General features: G+C 43.7%; 1 protein-coding gene across 9 annotated transcripts in view; it reads right to left on the bottom strand.

The window, feature by feature from the left end:
• Positions 1 to 16,633, bottom strand: part of LOC129706915 (FH1/FH2 domain-containing protein 3-like) — a 649,864-nt gene that overhangs the window by 294,949 nt on the left and 338,282 nt on the right. For all 9 annotated transcript variants that reach the window (XM_055651616.1, XM_055651562.1, XM_055651571.1 and 6 more), the window contains exon 5: positions 10,109 to 10,214. In XM_055651616.1, the coding sequence (XP_055507591.1) occupies positions 10,109 to 10,214 (106 nt within the window). The remainder of the gene's footprint in view (positions 1 to 10,108; positions 10,215 to 16,633) is intronic.

Below are 16,633 nucleotides of genomic sequence, written 5' to 3'. Positions count from 1 at the left end.
TGTTGATATACCTGCTCCATTTCTCACCCAGTCTGTAATTCGGTTTAATTCCGAAGTTGTGTTGCACCATACTATCCTTGTAATGAATCAATGAAAGGAGACCATATCTTTGAAAATTGCTCTGATTTGATGGGGAACTGTTGTTTATCCACCACTCTGGTTTCCCTGCACTTAAACATATTAAATGTTGTTACATTCACACTGTACTTTGATTCAAGACTGAACATGTTTTGTTGGAGGCTGATTGTACATCAGTGGCTTATCAGCCATGTCCATCATTGATGGATTTATTTTCCAAAACCAGCTGCCATTGTTCAACAGGTCACTACCAGCTACACTGTGTGTCAAACCTGCCAAATGCATTATTTTAAAAAGAAGCCCCAGAATGACAGGATCTCAGGAATAGGAGACTGGGTTCTGGGAAGGGGAGTGATTGCTCAGTGCATTAGGGCTGCCCTTCACTCAGAACTGACAGTCAAATAGTCTCCAGTCAGCTGTGATGTGCTGACTCCAAGCCAAGTGGCAAGCACCGCAGCAGGTAGCCACTGACACGTTACTGCAACTCATTATAATGCGGCATTAAATGCCCAGTCGCTCCACTCCGCACGCTACATCTGTGTCTACCACTGGGACACAGGAGGTTGCAGTGCCCTCCATAATGTTTGGGACAAAGACCCAACATTAATTTATTTGCCTCTGTACTCCACAATTTGAGATTTGTAATTAAATAAAATCACATGTGGTTAAAGTGCACATTGTCAGATTTTATTAAAAGGTAATTTTATACATTTTAATTTCATCATGTAGAAATTACAGCTGCGTTTATACATAGTCCCCCCCCCCCCCCCCCCCCCCCCCCCCATTTCAAGGCACCATACTGTTTTGGGACACATGGCTTCACAGGTGTTTGTAATTGCTCAGGTGTGTGTTATAGCCTTCTTAATGCAGGTATAAAAGAGCTCTCAGCACCTAGTCTTTCCATCACCTTTGGAAACTTTTATTGCTGTTTATCAACACGAGGACCAAAGTTGTGCCAATGAAAGTCAAAGAAGCCATTATGAGACTGAGAAACAAGAATAAAACTGTTACAGACATCAGCCAAACTTAGGCTTACCAAAATCAACTGTTTGGAACATCATTAAGAAGAAAGAGAGCACTGGTGAACTATGTATAAACACCGCTGTAATTTCTACATGGTGAAACAAAAATGTATAAAATGGCTTTTATTAAAGTCTGATAATGTGCACTTTAACCACATGTGATTTTTTTTCTATTACAAATCTCAAATTGTGGAGTACAGAGGCAAATAAATAAATGATGGGTCTTTGTCCCAAACATTATGTAGGGCACCGTGCATGCAGGAGGCAACACACTGCCACAACTGCCTGCTAATGGACAAGTCAGGCCCTAAAATAAACTGATATATTGCCTTGAGGTGGAGGCAGAGTGGCAATCAATCAATAAAGGCCTGCTCGATCAGTGAGGGAATTATAAATAACTGCAGTTACATTAAACTAGCTGTTCAAATTATGACCTGTGGACCCGAGATAACTCACTAGTTCAGTTCCCCTGGCCAACTGCTGTGATTTCTTGCTTCACCATTTGCTTGTTTTGAGTTCTATTATTTTGAAGTGCATTATGAGTGCTGCAAGCTGACCGAGGATCACATTCTAAACCCACTCGTAATTTGGTGTATGTCACAGTTGGTGCTGCATTATTGTGGTGGTGATGCTGGTCATGTTGGCTTCCTCCAAAACGCTGATGTGGGTGCGTTTGTCCTCCCAGCTGATTCTCAGAATCTTTCGTAAGGATCTTTGATGGTATTGTTCCAGGGCTCTCAGGTGCCTGCTGTAGGTGGTCCATGACTCGGCTCCATACAACAGGGTGGAGAGGACAACTGCTCTGTAGACCAGCAGTTCTGTTTGAGCCTTTACGTCTCGGTCTTCAAAGACTCTTTTCCTGAGTCTGGCGTAGGCTCCACTGGCACAACGCAGGCGATGGTTGACCTCAGAGTCGATGTCAGCTTTTAAGGAAAGAATGCTGCCAAGGTAGGGGAAGTGGTCAACGTTTTCAAGAGTGGTGTCGTCCACTTTTATAGTGGGCTGGGTAGACGGCTGGTTGGGTGGAGGTTGATGTAGGATCTGGGTCTTCTTGATGTTTAAGGCTGGGCCCATGGCTCTGTTTGCCTTGGCAAAGGTATTCAGGATGCCCTGGAGGTCTTGTGCAGAGTGTGTTGCAATGGTGCAGTTGTCCGTGTACTGAAGCTCCATGATGGCGGTGTTACTGACTTTGCTCTTGGCCTTCAACTATTAAGGTTGAAGAGCCCATCGTCAGTTCTGTAGCGGATTGGGATCCCCTGTGACAGCTCTTCGTCAATGAGGTGAAGTATGGCAGCAATGAAGATGACAAACAGGGTGGGTGCGATGATGCATCCCTGTTTGAACCACATTTCCACAGTGAAGGGCTCAGACTCAGAGCCGCAGTTGCTGAGCACTGTGACCGACATGCCACCATGTAGAAGCCTCAATATTCTGATGTACTTGTCGTGACAACCGTACCTTGATAGTTTGCTCCAAAGAACCTGCCGGTCAACTGAGTCAAAAGCCCTCGTCAGGTCTATGACCATTTTAAAGAAAGGGGACAAGGCTGAATGTGGAAACTACAGGGGCATCTCACTCCTGTCAGCACCAGGCATGGCTTTTGTACATGGCTTGTACTGTATGCAAACAAAGAATCTGACTGTACCAAGTACACGTGACAATAAAGTATCAGTCAATCTTTGTTATGATTACTAATTCACCTGGACAATTTCTGACGCTTCTCTCCCTTCATCCCACCAGCATCCGCATCCAACACAATATCCTTCGTTATTTCCACATGCTGCAACAGGATCCCACCACTAGCCTCATTTTCCCCTCCTGCTCCTATCTACCTTTGGGAGGGAGGTCTCGCTTCGTGACTCCCTGGGTCGCTCATTTCTCCCCGCCCACCCAAACATATCCCAACGCCAGAGAACGTTCTCTTGTAACTGCAGGAAGTGATACACTTGGTCTTACATCTAGCCGCCCCTCACCACGAAGCAGGGTCCTAAACAGCCCTTCCAAACAAGGCGAAAATTCACATGCGCCTTCTCCAACCTTGTCTATGGCATTTGGTGCCGCTGCGTGGCCTCCTCTCCATCAGCGAGATCTAGTGCAGACTAGGCCACCAATTTGCAGAGCACCAGCACTCTGCCCACAATCACCCTCCAGCACCTATCTCCACTTTCACCCTATCCTCCCCGACTCCATCTGTCCGTGTTATTTCCCTCTGTCTGCTTCCATCTTGCAGCTCCATCACTCTTCCTCCTCAACCTGACTCCGTTTATCCATCACTGTTCACCCCCACCTATTCCCCCCCCCCCCCCCCCCCCCCCCCCCCCCCCCCCCAGTCATGATAGTGGTTATCCTCCCTCTCCACTCTCAGTCTCCAATGCAGGGTCTTAATACAATACAATACAATACGTTTTTATTCATCACATTGCACATAAAGTGCAAGTGAAATGAATTTGCCAGCAGTGGTACAATGATAAAGAACACACAATACATGATAAAAATTTACCACAAACATCCACCACAGCATTCATCACTGTGATGGAAGGCACAACATTTGGCCAGTCCTCCTCCATTTCCCCCGTGGTCGGGACCTCAACCTTTACGAAGCCGTCGCTGCGGGCGTCCAGATGGTAAAAGTCAAGGTAAGTCCAGAATCGGCTCCTCCCCACCGGAGACCGCGGCTTCAGGCCGGTTTAGGCCGCAGGCCGGCGGTCGTAGATTTAAAGTTTGAGCCGCGCCGCAGCCAGAAGCACCGTAGACTGCAGGGCCGGCGGTCTGGAGCTCCTCTCCACGGATACCTGGCGAGGGACCCTGCTCCTGGTGGTAACCCAACTCATTGATAATTCCTTTCCCCAAACATGTTCTGCTCTTCCTGCTCCATTCCTCCTACAGTTTGCATTATATTTGCTTTCAAATTTACAATTCATCAGATAGACTTGCAGAGAGAAATAAATTGGTGATTGTGTTAAAGTAAGGCTTTGGATTGCAACCTTGTCGTGGTCGGGGAGCTTGTGTGTCTCAGTGACCCCTAGAGCTATGCCAGTGGGAGATTCGTCTCCTGATAGGGTCTCCCATGCTGGACGGGTCGAAGGGTAGAGGCGAGACGAAGAGCGATCCACTGGTCCTCCAGGTTGGAGGTTGAGCACAGGGTGAACAGCCCTGTCTCGTAGAACAAATATGTTATGGAAACAGCACTACTGGGCTGTTTGAATACAAATCAACTGTGATATATAGAGAAAGATATTTCCCAGAGCATCCAGGATCACAAGGGTAACTTTGGCATCGTTGATGTCGAGTAGATTAATGAGGGGTTGCCGCACTCCACACTTCACCAGGTGGATAACCTGTTCAACTGTACCTCCGTTAGTGTAGTTGGTAATAGCCCAAACTGCTTCAAACAGGAATCAACGCTACTGGGCGTGATGGACTTCCAGGGCTATCGACAGATGCTAGGATGAATGTCAATACCAGACAGCATCCCTAGAATAGCCCAGCACTGAACACCAGAAGGGAAAAGGAAAAGAGGGAGACCCAAAACCACCTGGTGTTGAACTGTAGAGGAGGAAATGAAAACAATGGACTTGACCTGAGGTAGTGTCCAGAGGCTAGCCCAGAGTAGACAGGAGTGGGGGACCTTTGTTGCTGCCCCGACATGCCAGGAGGCATAATAGGCAGTAAGTGTGTGTAAGTGTTTGGAATAAGACGATAAAGGAATGGTTTGCCAACATGATGTTATTCAGGCTATACTGTTTTTCAAACTAAAAACGTAATAGTCACTTATTTATTTTATGTAATGACTTTAATTGTAGCAGTAAATTAAGCGGAGTTTAGCGATGTAGCACGGAAACAGGCGCTTCGGCCCACCGAGTCCGCGCTGACCAGCGATCTCCGTACATTAGCACCATTCTACACACTCGGGAACAATTTACAATCTTTACCAAAGCCAATTGACCCACAAGCCTGTATGTCTTTGGAGTGTGGGAGGAAACCGGAGCACCCGGGAAAAACCCACGTAGACACAGGGAGAACGTACAAACTCCGTACAGGCAGCACCCTAAATCAGGATCAAACCTGGGTCTCTGACGCTGTAAGGCAGCAACTCTACCACTGTGCCAACCCTAAAGATAAAATTTGCTGGTGAGCATCTGACAGGTGCAAAATCTGTTTGTTGGTGAAATTAATTCAACTATCCTGGAGCAACATTCCTCCCTATACATTCACTCGCTGGCCAAGTTTACAGGATACACAGCAGAAAATGGGATCAAGTTGCCATGGAGAGCAATTAATGCTCGCTATTTCACCTGCGATGTTGCACAAATTCTTTCGGTATTTAGAGATAAAAGGATTAGATTTTTTTTCTCCCTCAACATGCCAGATGCTAATCAGAGATGCATAGAGTACACTCTAGAATGCACAGGGCAGCAGGTTGGCACACAACTCCAACGGATCAGCACCTTTAGTGCTCTGCATACCTTTGTATAATCAGATGCTTGATAAGGATGTTTGATCCAGGGCACTATTCTGGCAACAATAACATCTCTATGATTTTTGACATTCCAGACATTTCTGTAGTTGCGGCCATAACAGCATACATCTGATGAAATTGGTTGGAAGGAACTGCAGATGCTGGTTTAAACTGAAGATAGACACAAAAAACTGGAGTTAAGGGCTTGTCCCACTTGGGCGTCATTTGCGCGTCATTTACGCAACATCATTTAAGTGTCACGACACACGAGTCGCGACACGCACGTGATGCGTTCATGGTGCGTGGTGACGTAGGCAGTGACGAGCGGTCGCCCGCAGCAGCCCAGGATTTTGGTCTTCACAAAATCTTCGCCCGCCACCTGCGTGACACGCATCTGATGCCCAGGTGGGACAGGCCCTTAACACAGCTGGACAGGCAGCATCTCTGGAGAGAAGCATTGGGTGAAATTTCCGGTCGGGACCCTTCATTCTCAACCGGAAGCATTACCCATTCCTTCTCTCCAGAGATGCTGCCTGTTCTGAGTTTCTCCAGCTTTTTGTATCTATTTGATGAAATTAGGTGGGTGTTTGTTGTTTTAAATGTCAAGCTTTTAATATTAAATGGTGTAGATGAGCAATACATTTAATAAAACTGCATCTGGTTTGTTGCGTTTGTTAACACTTCTTTGAAGTGTCAGAGGATATTTTGTTTTGATAATAACTACCTACACACCAATTAAAGTTGGAGTGCCAAAGCTGCATTATGATAAATATATTATGAATGCATATTATTTGAGATAAAATGGCAACTCCAATAAAGATGCTACTAAAGTATATATTTAAAATAAACCATAAGAGACATAAAACATAGAATGGCAATTGTTGGATGACTTCAAGTATATTTGGAAAGTATGGAATAGTCAACTCTGAAGATAACAGATACACCTTGAAGTGTACTAAGACATGTGGAGGCATCGGAAAACCCTGTGTTGGTGAATGGCAACAAAGAACTGTCGATAGACACAAAAAGCTGTAGTAATAGCGGGACAGGCAGCATCGCTGGAGGGAAGGAGTGGGTGACGTTTGGGGTCGAGACCCTTCAAAAGAACTGTAGATGCTGAAATCTTGAGCAAAACACAAAGTGCTGGAGGAACTCATCGGGCCAGGCAGCATCTGCGGAGGGAGCGAACAGGTGATTTTTTTTTTTTTCAGGTTGGGACCCTTTCCCAATCTGAAACAATGCCTGTTCATTCTCTCCTCAGATGACACCTGATCTGCTGGATTCCTCCAGCACTTTCTGTTTCGCTGTGTGGGTGAAGATGGGCAGTCTTGGTAATGCTGTAACTTTGTGGTCCCAACCTCGTTCCACAGTCTGGCGTGAAACTAGAATTGTGAACAGTCCAATCCATTTTCCAAAAAGAGAGGTCGATGGGTTCTCCAGCCAAGAAGGCGCGGAGTATAGAACGGAGTGCAAAGCCATTAGTTTCAGCCTTCGCCTGCTGATTTGGGGGACATTTCTACTCATTTGAGTTACATAGAAACATAGAAATTAGGTGCAGGGGTAGTTATTTGTACAAAGAAAATGTAAAACACTCTTAAAGGATAGAAGTTATTCTGCAAATGTATTCAATTCTACAGCACAACAAAGCACTTAAATAAAAAGTACTTTCTATATTATTGCAAAACACTGACGAATCTTGAGTAGATAAGTCTTAAACAGCTACACATGCTGGACTTCTGCTGATGCTCAGTAATGGCCCAAGCTCCCATGGTTTGTAATAACATTACAACTAGAGACATTCTCCCTCATTATTGATACATAGAAACTAGGTGCAGGAGGAGGCCATTCGGCACTTCGAGCCAGCACCGCCATTCAGTGTGATCATGGCTGATCGTCCCCTATCAATAACCCGTGCCTGCCTTCTCCCCATATCCCTCGGCTCCACTAGCCCCTAGAGCTCTATCTAACTCTCTCTTACATCCATCCAGTGACTTGGCCTCCACTGCCCTCTGTGAGATCTATTCGATTAAAGTGAACATCTATAACTCAAGATACTCCTTGAACAAACTGAATGTCTTCCCGAGTGCCGAAACAATGAATGAAAATGATAACTGTAAATCCAATTATATGTTGCTGATATAAATTAAAACTCATTGAAACTACAAAGTTTTCTCGAAGTTCTGACAAAAGATCATGGACCTGAACTATCAACAGTGATTCACTTTCTAGAGTTGCTGTCTGGCCCTCTGAATGCTTCCAACATTTTCTTTTAAATTAAAGATGATGTTTTGATTTGGAAACCTTGTCCTTTTGGGTTAAGCTCACTCAGTTCTTAAACAAAGACTAAAACTCATTACTTTCTTACTCGGTTATTGCGTCTGTGCATGTGAGAGAGAGATTTGGTTTTATGACAATAGATAATAGGTGCAGGAGTAGGCCATTCGGCCCTTCGAGTCAGCACCGCCATTCAGTATGATCATGGCTGATCATCCACAATCAGTACCCCGTTCCTGCCTTCTCCCCATATCCCCTGACTCCGCTATCTTTAAGAGATCTATCTAACTCTCTCTTGAAAGCATCCAGAGAATTGGCCTCCACTGTCTTCTGAGGCAGAGAATTCCACAGATTCACAACTCCCTGGGTGAAAAAGTTTTTCCTCATCTCCATTCTAAATGGCCTACCCCTAATTCTTGAGATGTGGCCCCTGGTAATGGATTTCTCCCAACATTGGGAACGTTTCCTGCATCTAGCATGTCCAATCCCTTAATAATCTTATATGTTTCAATAAGAGCCCTCTCATCCTTCTAAACTCCAGAGTGTACAAGCCCAGCTGCTCCATTCTATCAACATATGACAGTCCCGACATCCCGGGAATTAACCTCATGAACCTACGCTGCACTCCCTCAATAGCAAGAATATCCTTCCTCAAATTTGGAGACTAAAACTGCACAAAATACTCCAGGTGTGGTGTCACTAGGGCTCTGTACAACTGCAGAAGGACCTTTTTGCTCCTTATACTCAACTCCTCTTGAATCCCATAGCTGAACCAATAAGAAGTGTTTTGCATTACCAGAACTTCCAAGTCAATGGCAAATAACTTGGAAATTCACAACAAGACAGATGGATGGCAGCTAATTAGAGTCATAGAGTGATACAGTGTCGAAACAGGCCCAAATTGCCCACACTGGCCAACATGTCCCAGCTACACTAGTCCCACCTGCCTACGCTTGGACCATATTCCTCTAAACCTGTCCTATCAATGTACTTGTCTAACTGTTTCTTAAACAATGGGTTTGTCCCAGCCTCAACTACCTCCTTCTTCAGTCTGAAGAAGGGCTTCGGCCCGATACGTTGCCTATTTCCTTCGCTCCATAGATGCTGCTGCACCCGCTGAGTTTCTCCAGCACATTTGTCTACCTACCTCCTCTGGCAGCTTGTTCCACACACCCACCACCCTTTGTGTGAAAAAGTTACCCCTCGGATTCCTATTAAATTATATTCCCCTTCACCTTGAACCTATGTCCTCTGATGCTTGATTCCCTTACTTTGGGCAAGAGATTCTGTGTATCGACCCAATGTATTCCTCTCATGATTTAGTGGGGCAATGCTTTGTTGCGGCATCAAACGTGATGAATAAAGGTGAGATGTCAGGCTGGTTCAAAGAGTTGTTTATTCAGTGGTGACACGTTAGGTTGGTGCACTAACTATATTACAATGTTGCTGTAGCTGAGCGAGGTTGTTCTCTCGGGCTCAGCTACTTGTTGACTCCTCAAGGTCTCGAGGTGAGAGACCTTAAGTGCCAGGACACTCCCTCTAGCCCATGACGTCAAGTGCCTGCCCTCGTATCTCCTGACGAGGGTTCAAGCATGAGTGGCCCGTGTTTAGGTTGATGCCACAGCTTCATATGTCCTAACTGTTCCATTAGGTTTAGGCTTGGGTGAACTGAGCTTTCCAATCAACTTAGATAATACTTTACATAAATACAATCCAGCCAAACTCAAATACCATAGGTAGAGTGCAGGGCAGGGAGGCGGTCACTCTGAAGAAGGGTCTCGACCCGAAATGTCGCTGGATATGCTGCCTGTCCCACTGAGTTACTCCGGCATTTTGTGTCTATCTTAGGTAGAGTGAAGGGATGTGCTGGGTAGCAGTAGTAAATTGATGATCAGGCATCCATAACAACCTCAGGTTCATATTGAATCATCTTTGTGGAATATTTTTTAAATCAAATTTGATTTTTTCCTCAAGATCAAAATGTAGATGCGGTTAAAACTATTCATTGAAGCATAATGTCATCGGATAAGTAAACAATCATAGTCTCTATGCAGGCAGAAGTGACTAAAATAGTCACGCACACAAGTAAAGATCTTTCATGGAACATACAGTAAACTCCAGTAGAAAAGACATCTTGCTAAAACTACTGGGCTGAACCACCCATTTAAGTTATTGCTCAGTGGGGTCTGCTTTACCTCTGGCATGAGATGTAGATAGAAATAAACCATGTGTTTCCGTTAGAAAGCATCGAGACAGTGGGGAATGCATTGCTTACCTCTCAGGATGTAATTCTGGTAGTTCTGGTCTGCTTCTGCTCCCACTTTTATCAAACATGTCAGACCCTCAGCAACGACAAACTCGTGGACCAAATCCTTGTCGTCCTAATGGGATTAGAGCACAATGCGGAGGTTACAACAGGAGGGAAACGCATGTATACATGCAAGCAGAAATAGTGGTCTTTGCTCCTTTACATGCAAAATAAGGAAACCTCTTGCTGCAAGATAATGAAACCTATTGCTGTAACAGAATCAAACGTATGATGCCACAACATTTTATTTCCCAGTCTCAAATATTCATTTTAGTCTCAGTTTCTCTTTAGTTTCAAACATTTAATTTTTAAACTAAGCCAATAAGAAATTACTTTTTTACTCTATCATCGTCCAGTCATGTGATAGAGAGAGATTGAAATAAAGAGAGCAAGGAGAATAATACAAAACAGTGAACAGCTTACAGAAGCCCATTGCGAAAGGTTCAACCCTCCACTATAATCATTGTTAATGTCTTTGCAGATAAAGTGCAAAAAATAAAGTCAATATTGCATAACAAATCTCGCTCTTGCATATATGGCACTGCAAATGCATTTTATAAAAGGCCTTTACAACAAGGGAAACTATTTTCTCTCCCATTGTATTCAACCATATTCAAATCCTGCTTTAAAGTATGCTAATGTAGTGTGATTCAAAAAAAATGTATCATCTTCAATAAAATCCAAAACACAGAGGGTTAAAATTACAGTTTAGAAAATAAGCATGACTAATTTGGGCAAATGTGCCTCGCGCATCCAAATTCCTGTATTACTAATTGAGAATTTGTAATCAATAATGGCTGTTAATCGATAAACTTTCCCCAATTAAGTCCAGTTTCAGATAGCATCTAAGGTGATTATCTGCCACTTCAATCCCAGATAAGAGCATCCAAATCTACCCTGAAGACGCAAAAGACTGCAGATGCTGGAATCTTGAGCAAAAAACACAGCACTACATTTGGGGAGGGAAATGGACAGACAATATTTCGGGCCAGTGATAAGTGGAGGATACAGGTGCGGAAGGGTGATCCGCAGATGGGCGGAGACAGACAAAGGGCAGAGATGGAATGAAGGGAAAAGGAGGAGTGTGGAATGTAAAGCCAGAGGGATGGTTGGGAGTACTGGGGGTGGGGGAAGGGGAAGAAACAAGAGGGATGAAAGGGAAAAAGAGTGGGGAGGGGTGAGACATGAGCAGGAGGAGGAATGGAACAGGGTAGAGAATGATGTGTGACAAAGGTGTGTACAACAGGGAAGGGGGGCGGGGGGGGGGGGGGGGGGCATGAGGAACGATCAGAGAGTTACTTGAAATTAGAGAATTAAATGTTCACATAGAAACATAGAAATTAGCTGCAAGAGTAGGCCATTCGGCCCTTCGAGCCTGCACCGCCATTCAATATGATCATGGCTGATCATCCAACTCAGTATCCTGTACCTGCCTTCTCTCCATACCCCCTGATCCCCTTAGCCACAAGGGCCACATCTAACTCCCTCTTAAATATTGCCAATGAACTGGCCTCAACTACCTTCTGTGGCAGAGAGTTCCAGAGATTCACCACTCTCTGTGTGAAAAAAGTTTTTCTCATCTCGGTTTTAAAGGATTTCCCCCTAATCCTTAAACTGTGACCCCTTGTCCTGGACTTCCCCAACAACGGGAGCAATCTTCCTGCAACTATCCTGTCCAACCCAATTCATGTCGTTGGATTGTATGCCGCCTAAGTGGAATGAATATAAGATGATCTTCTACCAGAATACACGTGGCCTCACTTTGACAGTGGTGGAGGCCCAGGCCAGAAAGGTCGATATGGGAATGCGAAAGGGAGTTAAATTGGTTAGAAACCTGGAACTTCAGCAGGCCTTTGTGTACAGGGAATAAGAGTTTAGTGAACTAGTTGCCTAGTCTATTCACCCAGAGAGTTGTTAATCGGTGGAATTCTCTGCCTCAGAAGGCAGTGGAGTCCAATTCTCTGGATGCTTTCAAGAGAGAGTTAGATAGAGCTCTTAAAAATAGCAGAGTCAAGGGGTATGGGGAGAAGGCAGGAACAGGGTACTGATTGTGGATGATCAGCCATGATCACATTGAATGGCGGTGCTGGCTCGAAGGGCCGAATGGCCTACTACTATTGTCTATGTATCTATTCTTGGTCTTGTTGATGTAGAGGAGGTCCCACCAGGAGCACAGAATGTAATGAACACTTCAGAACAATGGGATAGGACATCAGTTTAAGAATGTCACACATTTATCTGCATGTAGGTTAGGTACACTTTCTCATGTGCCCTCTACCCCAAAAAAAAATCACACGACTTACCCATAAATTCCATACAGACTAAAAAAACTTGAAAAACAAATTCTGTTCTTAAAAATTACCTTATTGCACTTTTTAAAATTACTTAAAATAATTGGTTTTGGTTTTAGAGATACTGTGTGGAATCAGGCCCTTAGGTCCATTGAGACCACGATGACCAATGATCACCCATTCACGAGTTCCATGTTATCCCAGTTTTGCAGCCTACATACTAGGGGCAACTTACAGTAGCCAATAAACTTTGGAATGTGGGAGGAATCCGCATCATGCAGAGAAAAAGCTCGCGGTCATGGGGAGAACATACAAACTCCATACAGACAGCATCTGTAGTCAGGGCTGAACTCGGGTCTCTGACGCTGTAAGGTAGTACCTCTACCAATGTGCTATTTAGAGATGCCAAAGGATTATAAGCATCTGGAAATTCAACAATTAATCTACTCAAAAGGACCAGAAGATACATAATGCAGGCATAAGCATTTGGTTCAATCCTCAGATACAACTGGTCTATTTTAAATTAGTCTTTAGCCATGTTAGTTTTTACATGACAGGTAGCTCTCATTTTAACTAAATGGCCCAATAATTGCCTTGCCATACAGATTCCATATGGTTGCGTTAGGGTTTGGGTCAGCACAGTGTCACAGCGCTAGAGTTGCTGCCTAATAGCGCTTACAGCGCCAAAGACCTGGGTTCAATCCTGGCTATGGGTGCTTGTCTATATGGAGTTTGTACATTCTCCCCATGAATTTTGGTTTTGTCCCACACTCTAAAGACATACAGGTTTGTAGGTTAATTGGCTTGTATACATGTAATAAATGTCCCGAGTGTAGGATAGTGTTCATGTGCGGGGATGGCTGGTCTGAGCAGACTCGGTGAGCCGAAAGACCTGAATTGACACTATATCTCGAAATTAAACCCTTCCGATTGCAAATGCACCCAGATGGTAGACAATAAACTAATAACCCCAAAAATAAAACCTCACCTGATTAATGATACAACTGTAAGGTACAGCCAAGCACCACATGCATGACTATAATTGCACAGCTCTCTGTTACATATTTAATCAGAGTATCATAAAGGACATTTCCCACCCCAGACACTCCCTGTTTGAACTGTTGCCGTCAGGCAGACGGTACAGATCTACAAGGACAAGGACGAACAGACTAAAAAACAGTTTTTACCCCACTGCTATAAAAGCACTAAATGTAGCCGCCAAGTAAAAGAGGGGCCAGACATACCAAGGGAATGTGGTACACTGTGAAATTGACAGCAGGATGGAGGGTTGGGTGTTTATGCGTGCTATTTTTGTGATATTTATTTTAGTTGTTTATCTTTTAATATTTTATCTTGTATGTATCGTTAGCTTTTAGAAATGTTTGAATGGTGCACTGACTGGCCGACATTTTTAAATTTCGTTGTACATGGTTCATGTTACAATGACAATAAAGAAACTATTCTATTCTTAATGGCTTGGCATCATTGAACACTATATCAGAAATTATACAGACTTCCACAACATAAGTTGTGCAGTGCAATGCTGTTCTTCTTCTAACACAATCCCTTCTCAACTTATATTTACCACCATTCGTGGCAAGTTGTCACATTCAAATAATTAATTAGAAAGAGAATATGCTGAGAAAATTGAAAATTACCTGTCGGTATTGTTCAATGAGAAATCACACCCTACCATACAGTTCCTTATAATTTGTTTTGGAGCAAGCGTTCTTTATTGTCACGTGTACCAAGGTACAGTGAAAAACCTTTGTTGCGTGCTAACCAGTCAGCAGAAAGGCAATGCATGATTACAATCTAGAAATCCAAAGTGTACAGATACTTGATAAAAAGGAATACTGTTTAGTGTGAGCGAAAGCCAGTAAAGTGCAATCAGATATTGTCCAAGGGTCTCCAATGAGGCAGATAGCAATTCAGGACTGCTCTCTAGTTGTTGGTAGGATGGTTCAGTTGCCTGATAACAGTTGAAAACTAACCTTTGCAAGGATTATAAACTAACCATTACATCATAGCCAACATGACAAATAAGTGTTGTGTACTGGATATGGAACGTTTTTATCAATATTTGGATGCATTCAGACAAATAAAACTTGCAGGTGAACCAAATGTTGACCCTAATCAGAACCCCCAGCTTGTTGAAACATCAATACAACTGCTCTGGATATCTCCATGCATTCAGTCATAATTTAATAACTCCCACAGGCTAAATTTTAAATGTTTATGTAGCACTGACCCTCATCTCAACTATTAGAATAATGGTCAGTTGCTTCAACGGTTCAAGAGAGAACCAGATGAAAATGACACTGCTGTTGTTGGAAAGCAAAATCGGCAGCTGCCCACGGACTTGAAATGGGACACATTTGGTTTTGCTCTTATTTTTCGGAGTTAAACTGCATAACATTTCGGCCAAACAAAAACATTTATTTTACAAAACATTGTCAACAACTTTGCTGGCATGGTCAGCAGTTATTGCCCACCGTCAGCTGTCTGTGCAAGAAAGTGTTGATGAGTTTGATGAATTGTTCACTTCCTCTCAAATCTTTCACTGTCACGGCTTGTCCAATATTAATTTCAAGTTTTTGTGTACCTTTTTGTGTGTTGTGACTGTTGGCAGACCAATTTCCCTCCGGGGATGAATAAAGCTTGATCGTATCGTATTAGACACTAATTGAACAAAGATCTTCCAGTTAAATTGTTGAGGGACACAAGCAATTCTATTCAGCTCCTAACATAAAATTAATTCGACAATAATTGGTGGCTGAAGTTGATCCAAAACTGTTCACAATTAAATATGAGGATGGCGTTTAAGAGGCTTTTAGATAGGCACATGGGAAATGCAGGGAATAGAGGGATAAGGATCAGATTATGGCAGATGAGGTTCTTCTGCAGTTGTATAGGGCTCTGGTGAGACCACACCTGGAGTATTGTGTACAGTTTTGGTCTCCTAATTTGAGGAAGGACATCCTTGTGATTAAGGCAGTGCAGCGTAGGTTCACGAGATTGATCCCTGGGATGGAGGGACTGTCATATGAGGAAAGATTGAAAAGACTAGGCTTGTATTCACTGGAGTTTAGAAGGATGAGGGGGATCTTATAGAAACATATAAAATTATAAAAAGGACTGGACAAGTTAGATGCAGGTAAAATGTTCCCAATGTTGGGCGAGTCCAGAACCAGGGGCCACAGTCTTAGAATAAAGGGGAGGTCATTTAAGACTGAGGTGAGAAAAATCGTTTTCACCCAGAGAGTTGTGAATTTATGGAATTCCCTGCCACAGAGGGCAGTGGAGGCCAAGTCACTGGATGGATTTAAGAGAGAGTTAGATAGAGCTCTAGGGGCTAGTGGAGTCAAGGGATATGGGGAGAAGGCAGGCACGGGTTATTGATAGGGGAGGATCAGCCATGATCACAATGAATGGCGGTGCTGGCTCGAAGGGCCGAATGGCCTCCTCCTGCATCTATTTTCTATGTTTCTATGTTTCTATGAGATCAGTTCAACTTGGCATTATGTTCGGCGCAAACATTGTGGGCCGAAGGACCATTCTTGTGCTGTATTGTTCCATGTTTTCTTTCACCATTTCACTGAACCAAAGATGAGCTTCGCACCACACATCCACTCCATCGCCAAACATCAAACTATTGTTTCCATCGCCTGACCGCAACTTTTCTCACCTGTGGCAACAATTGTCATCTCAGCCTTCACCTAGACTTAACCATTCTCACACTTTATTTGCCCATCCAGTCTTCTTCTAATCCACAAAACAACTTCCAAAAAATACTGCTGCCCGTATTTGTACTTGAATCAATCTCGTTCCAGCTGCACCCCAAGACTCAATAACCTATGATGGCCCTCACTCTGTCAATACCTTCATTTGAAAAATTGATATCCTAGTTTTTAAATTATCCTGAGGCTTCCTCTGCCTGCTACATGCGATTATCCAACTAGCTTCAGTTCTTTTGCATACCTCCCATCCTGGTTCATAGTCTCTGTGAGTCTTTGTTTTTTTTTTTTTTGCACAAATGTACCAACATTGGCAATCACACTCCCATCTGAAGGCTTGTGCGGTCTCTGCACCCCACCAACAACACCCCCAGACGCTTTTTTTAAAAACTAGCTTCTAGAGATGAAACAAATAATGTTTGCTGTCACTCCTGCAGTGCCCGAGGGTATTTTATAACATTAAA

Source organism: Leucoraja erinacea, chromosome 2 (genome assembly GCF_028641065.1).
Source record: "Leucoraja erinacea ecotype New England chromosome 2, Leri_hhj_1, whole genome shotgun sequence".
Lineage (NCBI taxonomy): Eukaryota > Metazoa > Chordata > Chondrichthyes > Rajiformes > Rajidae > Leucoraja > Leucoraja erinaceus.
Note: the sequence above shows the minus strand (reverse complement) of the source record. Positions and strands in the feature narration are given on the sequence as shown.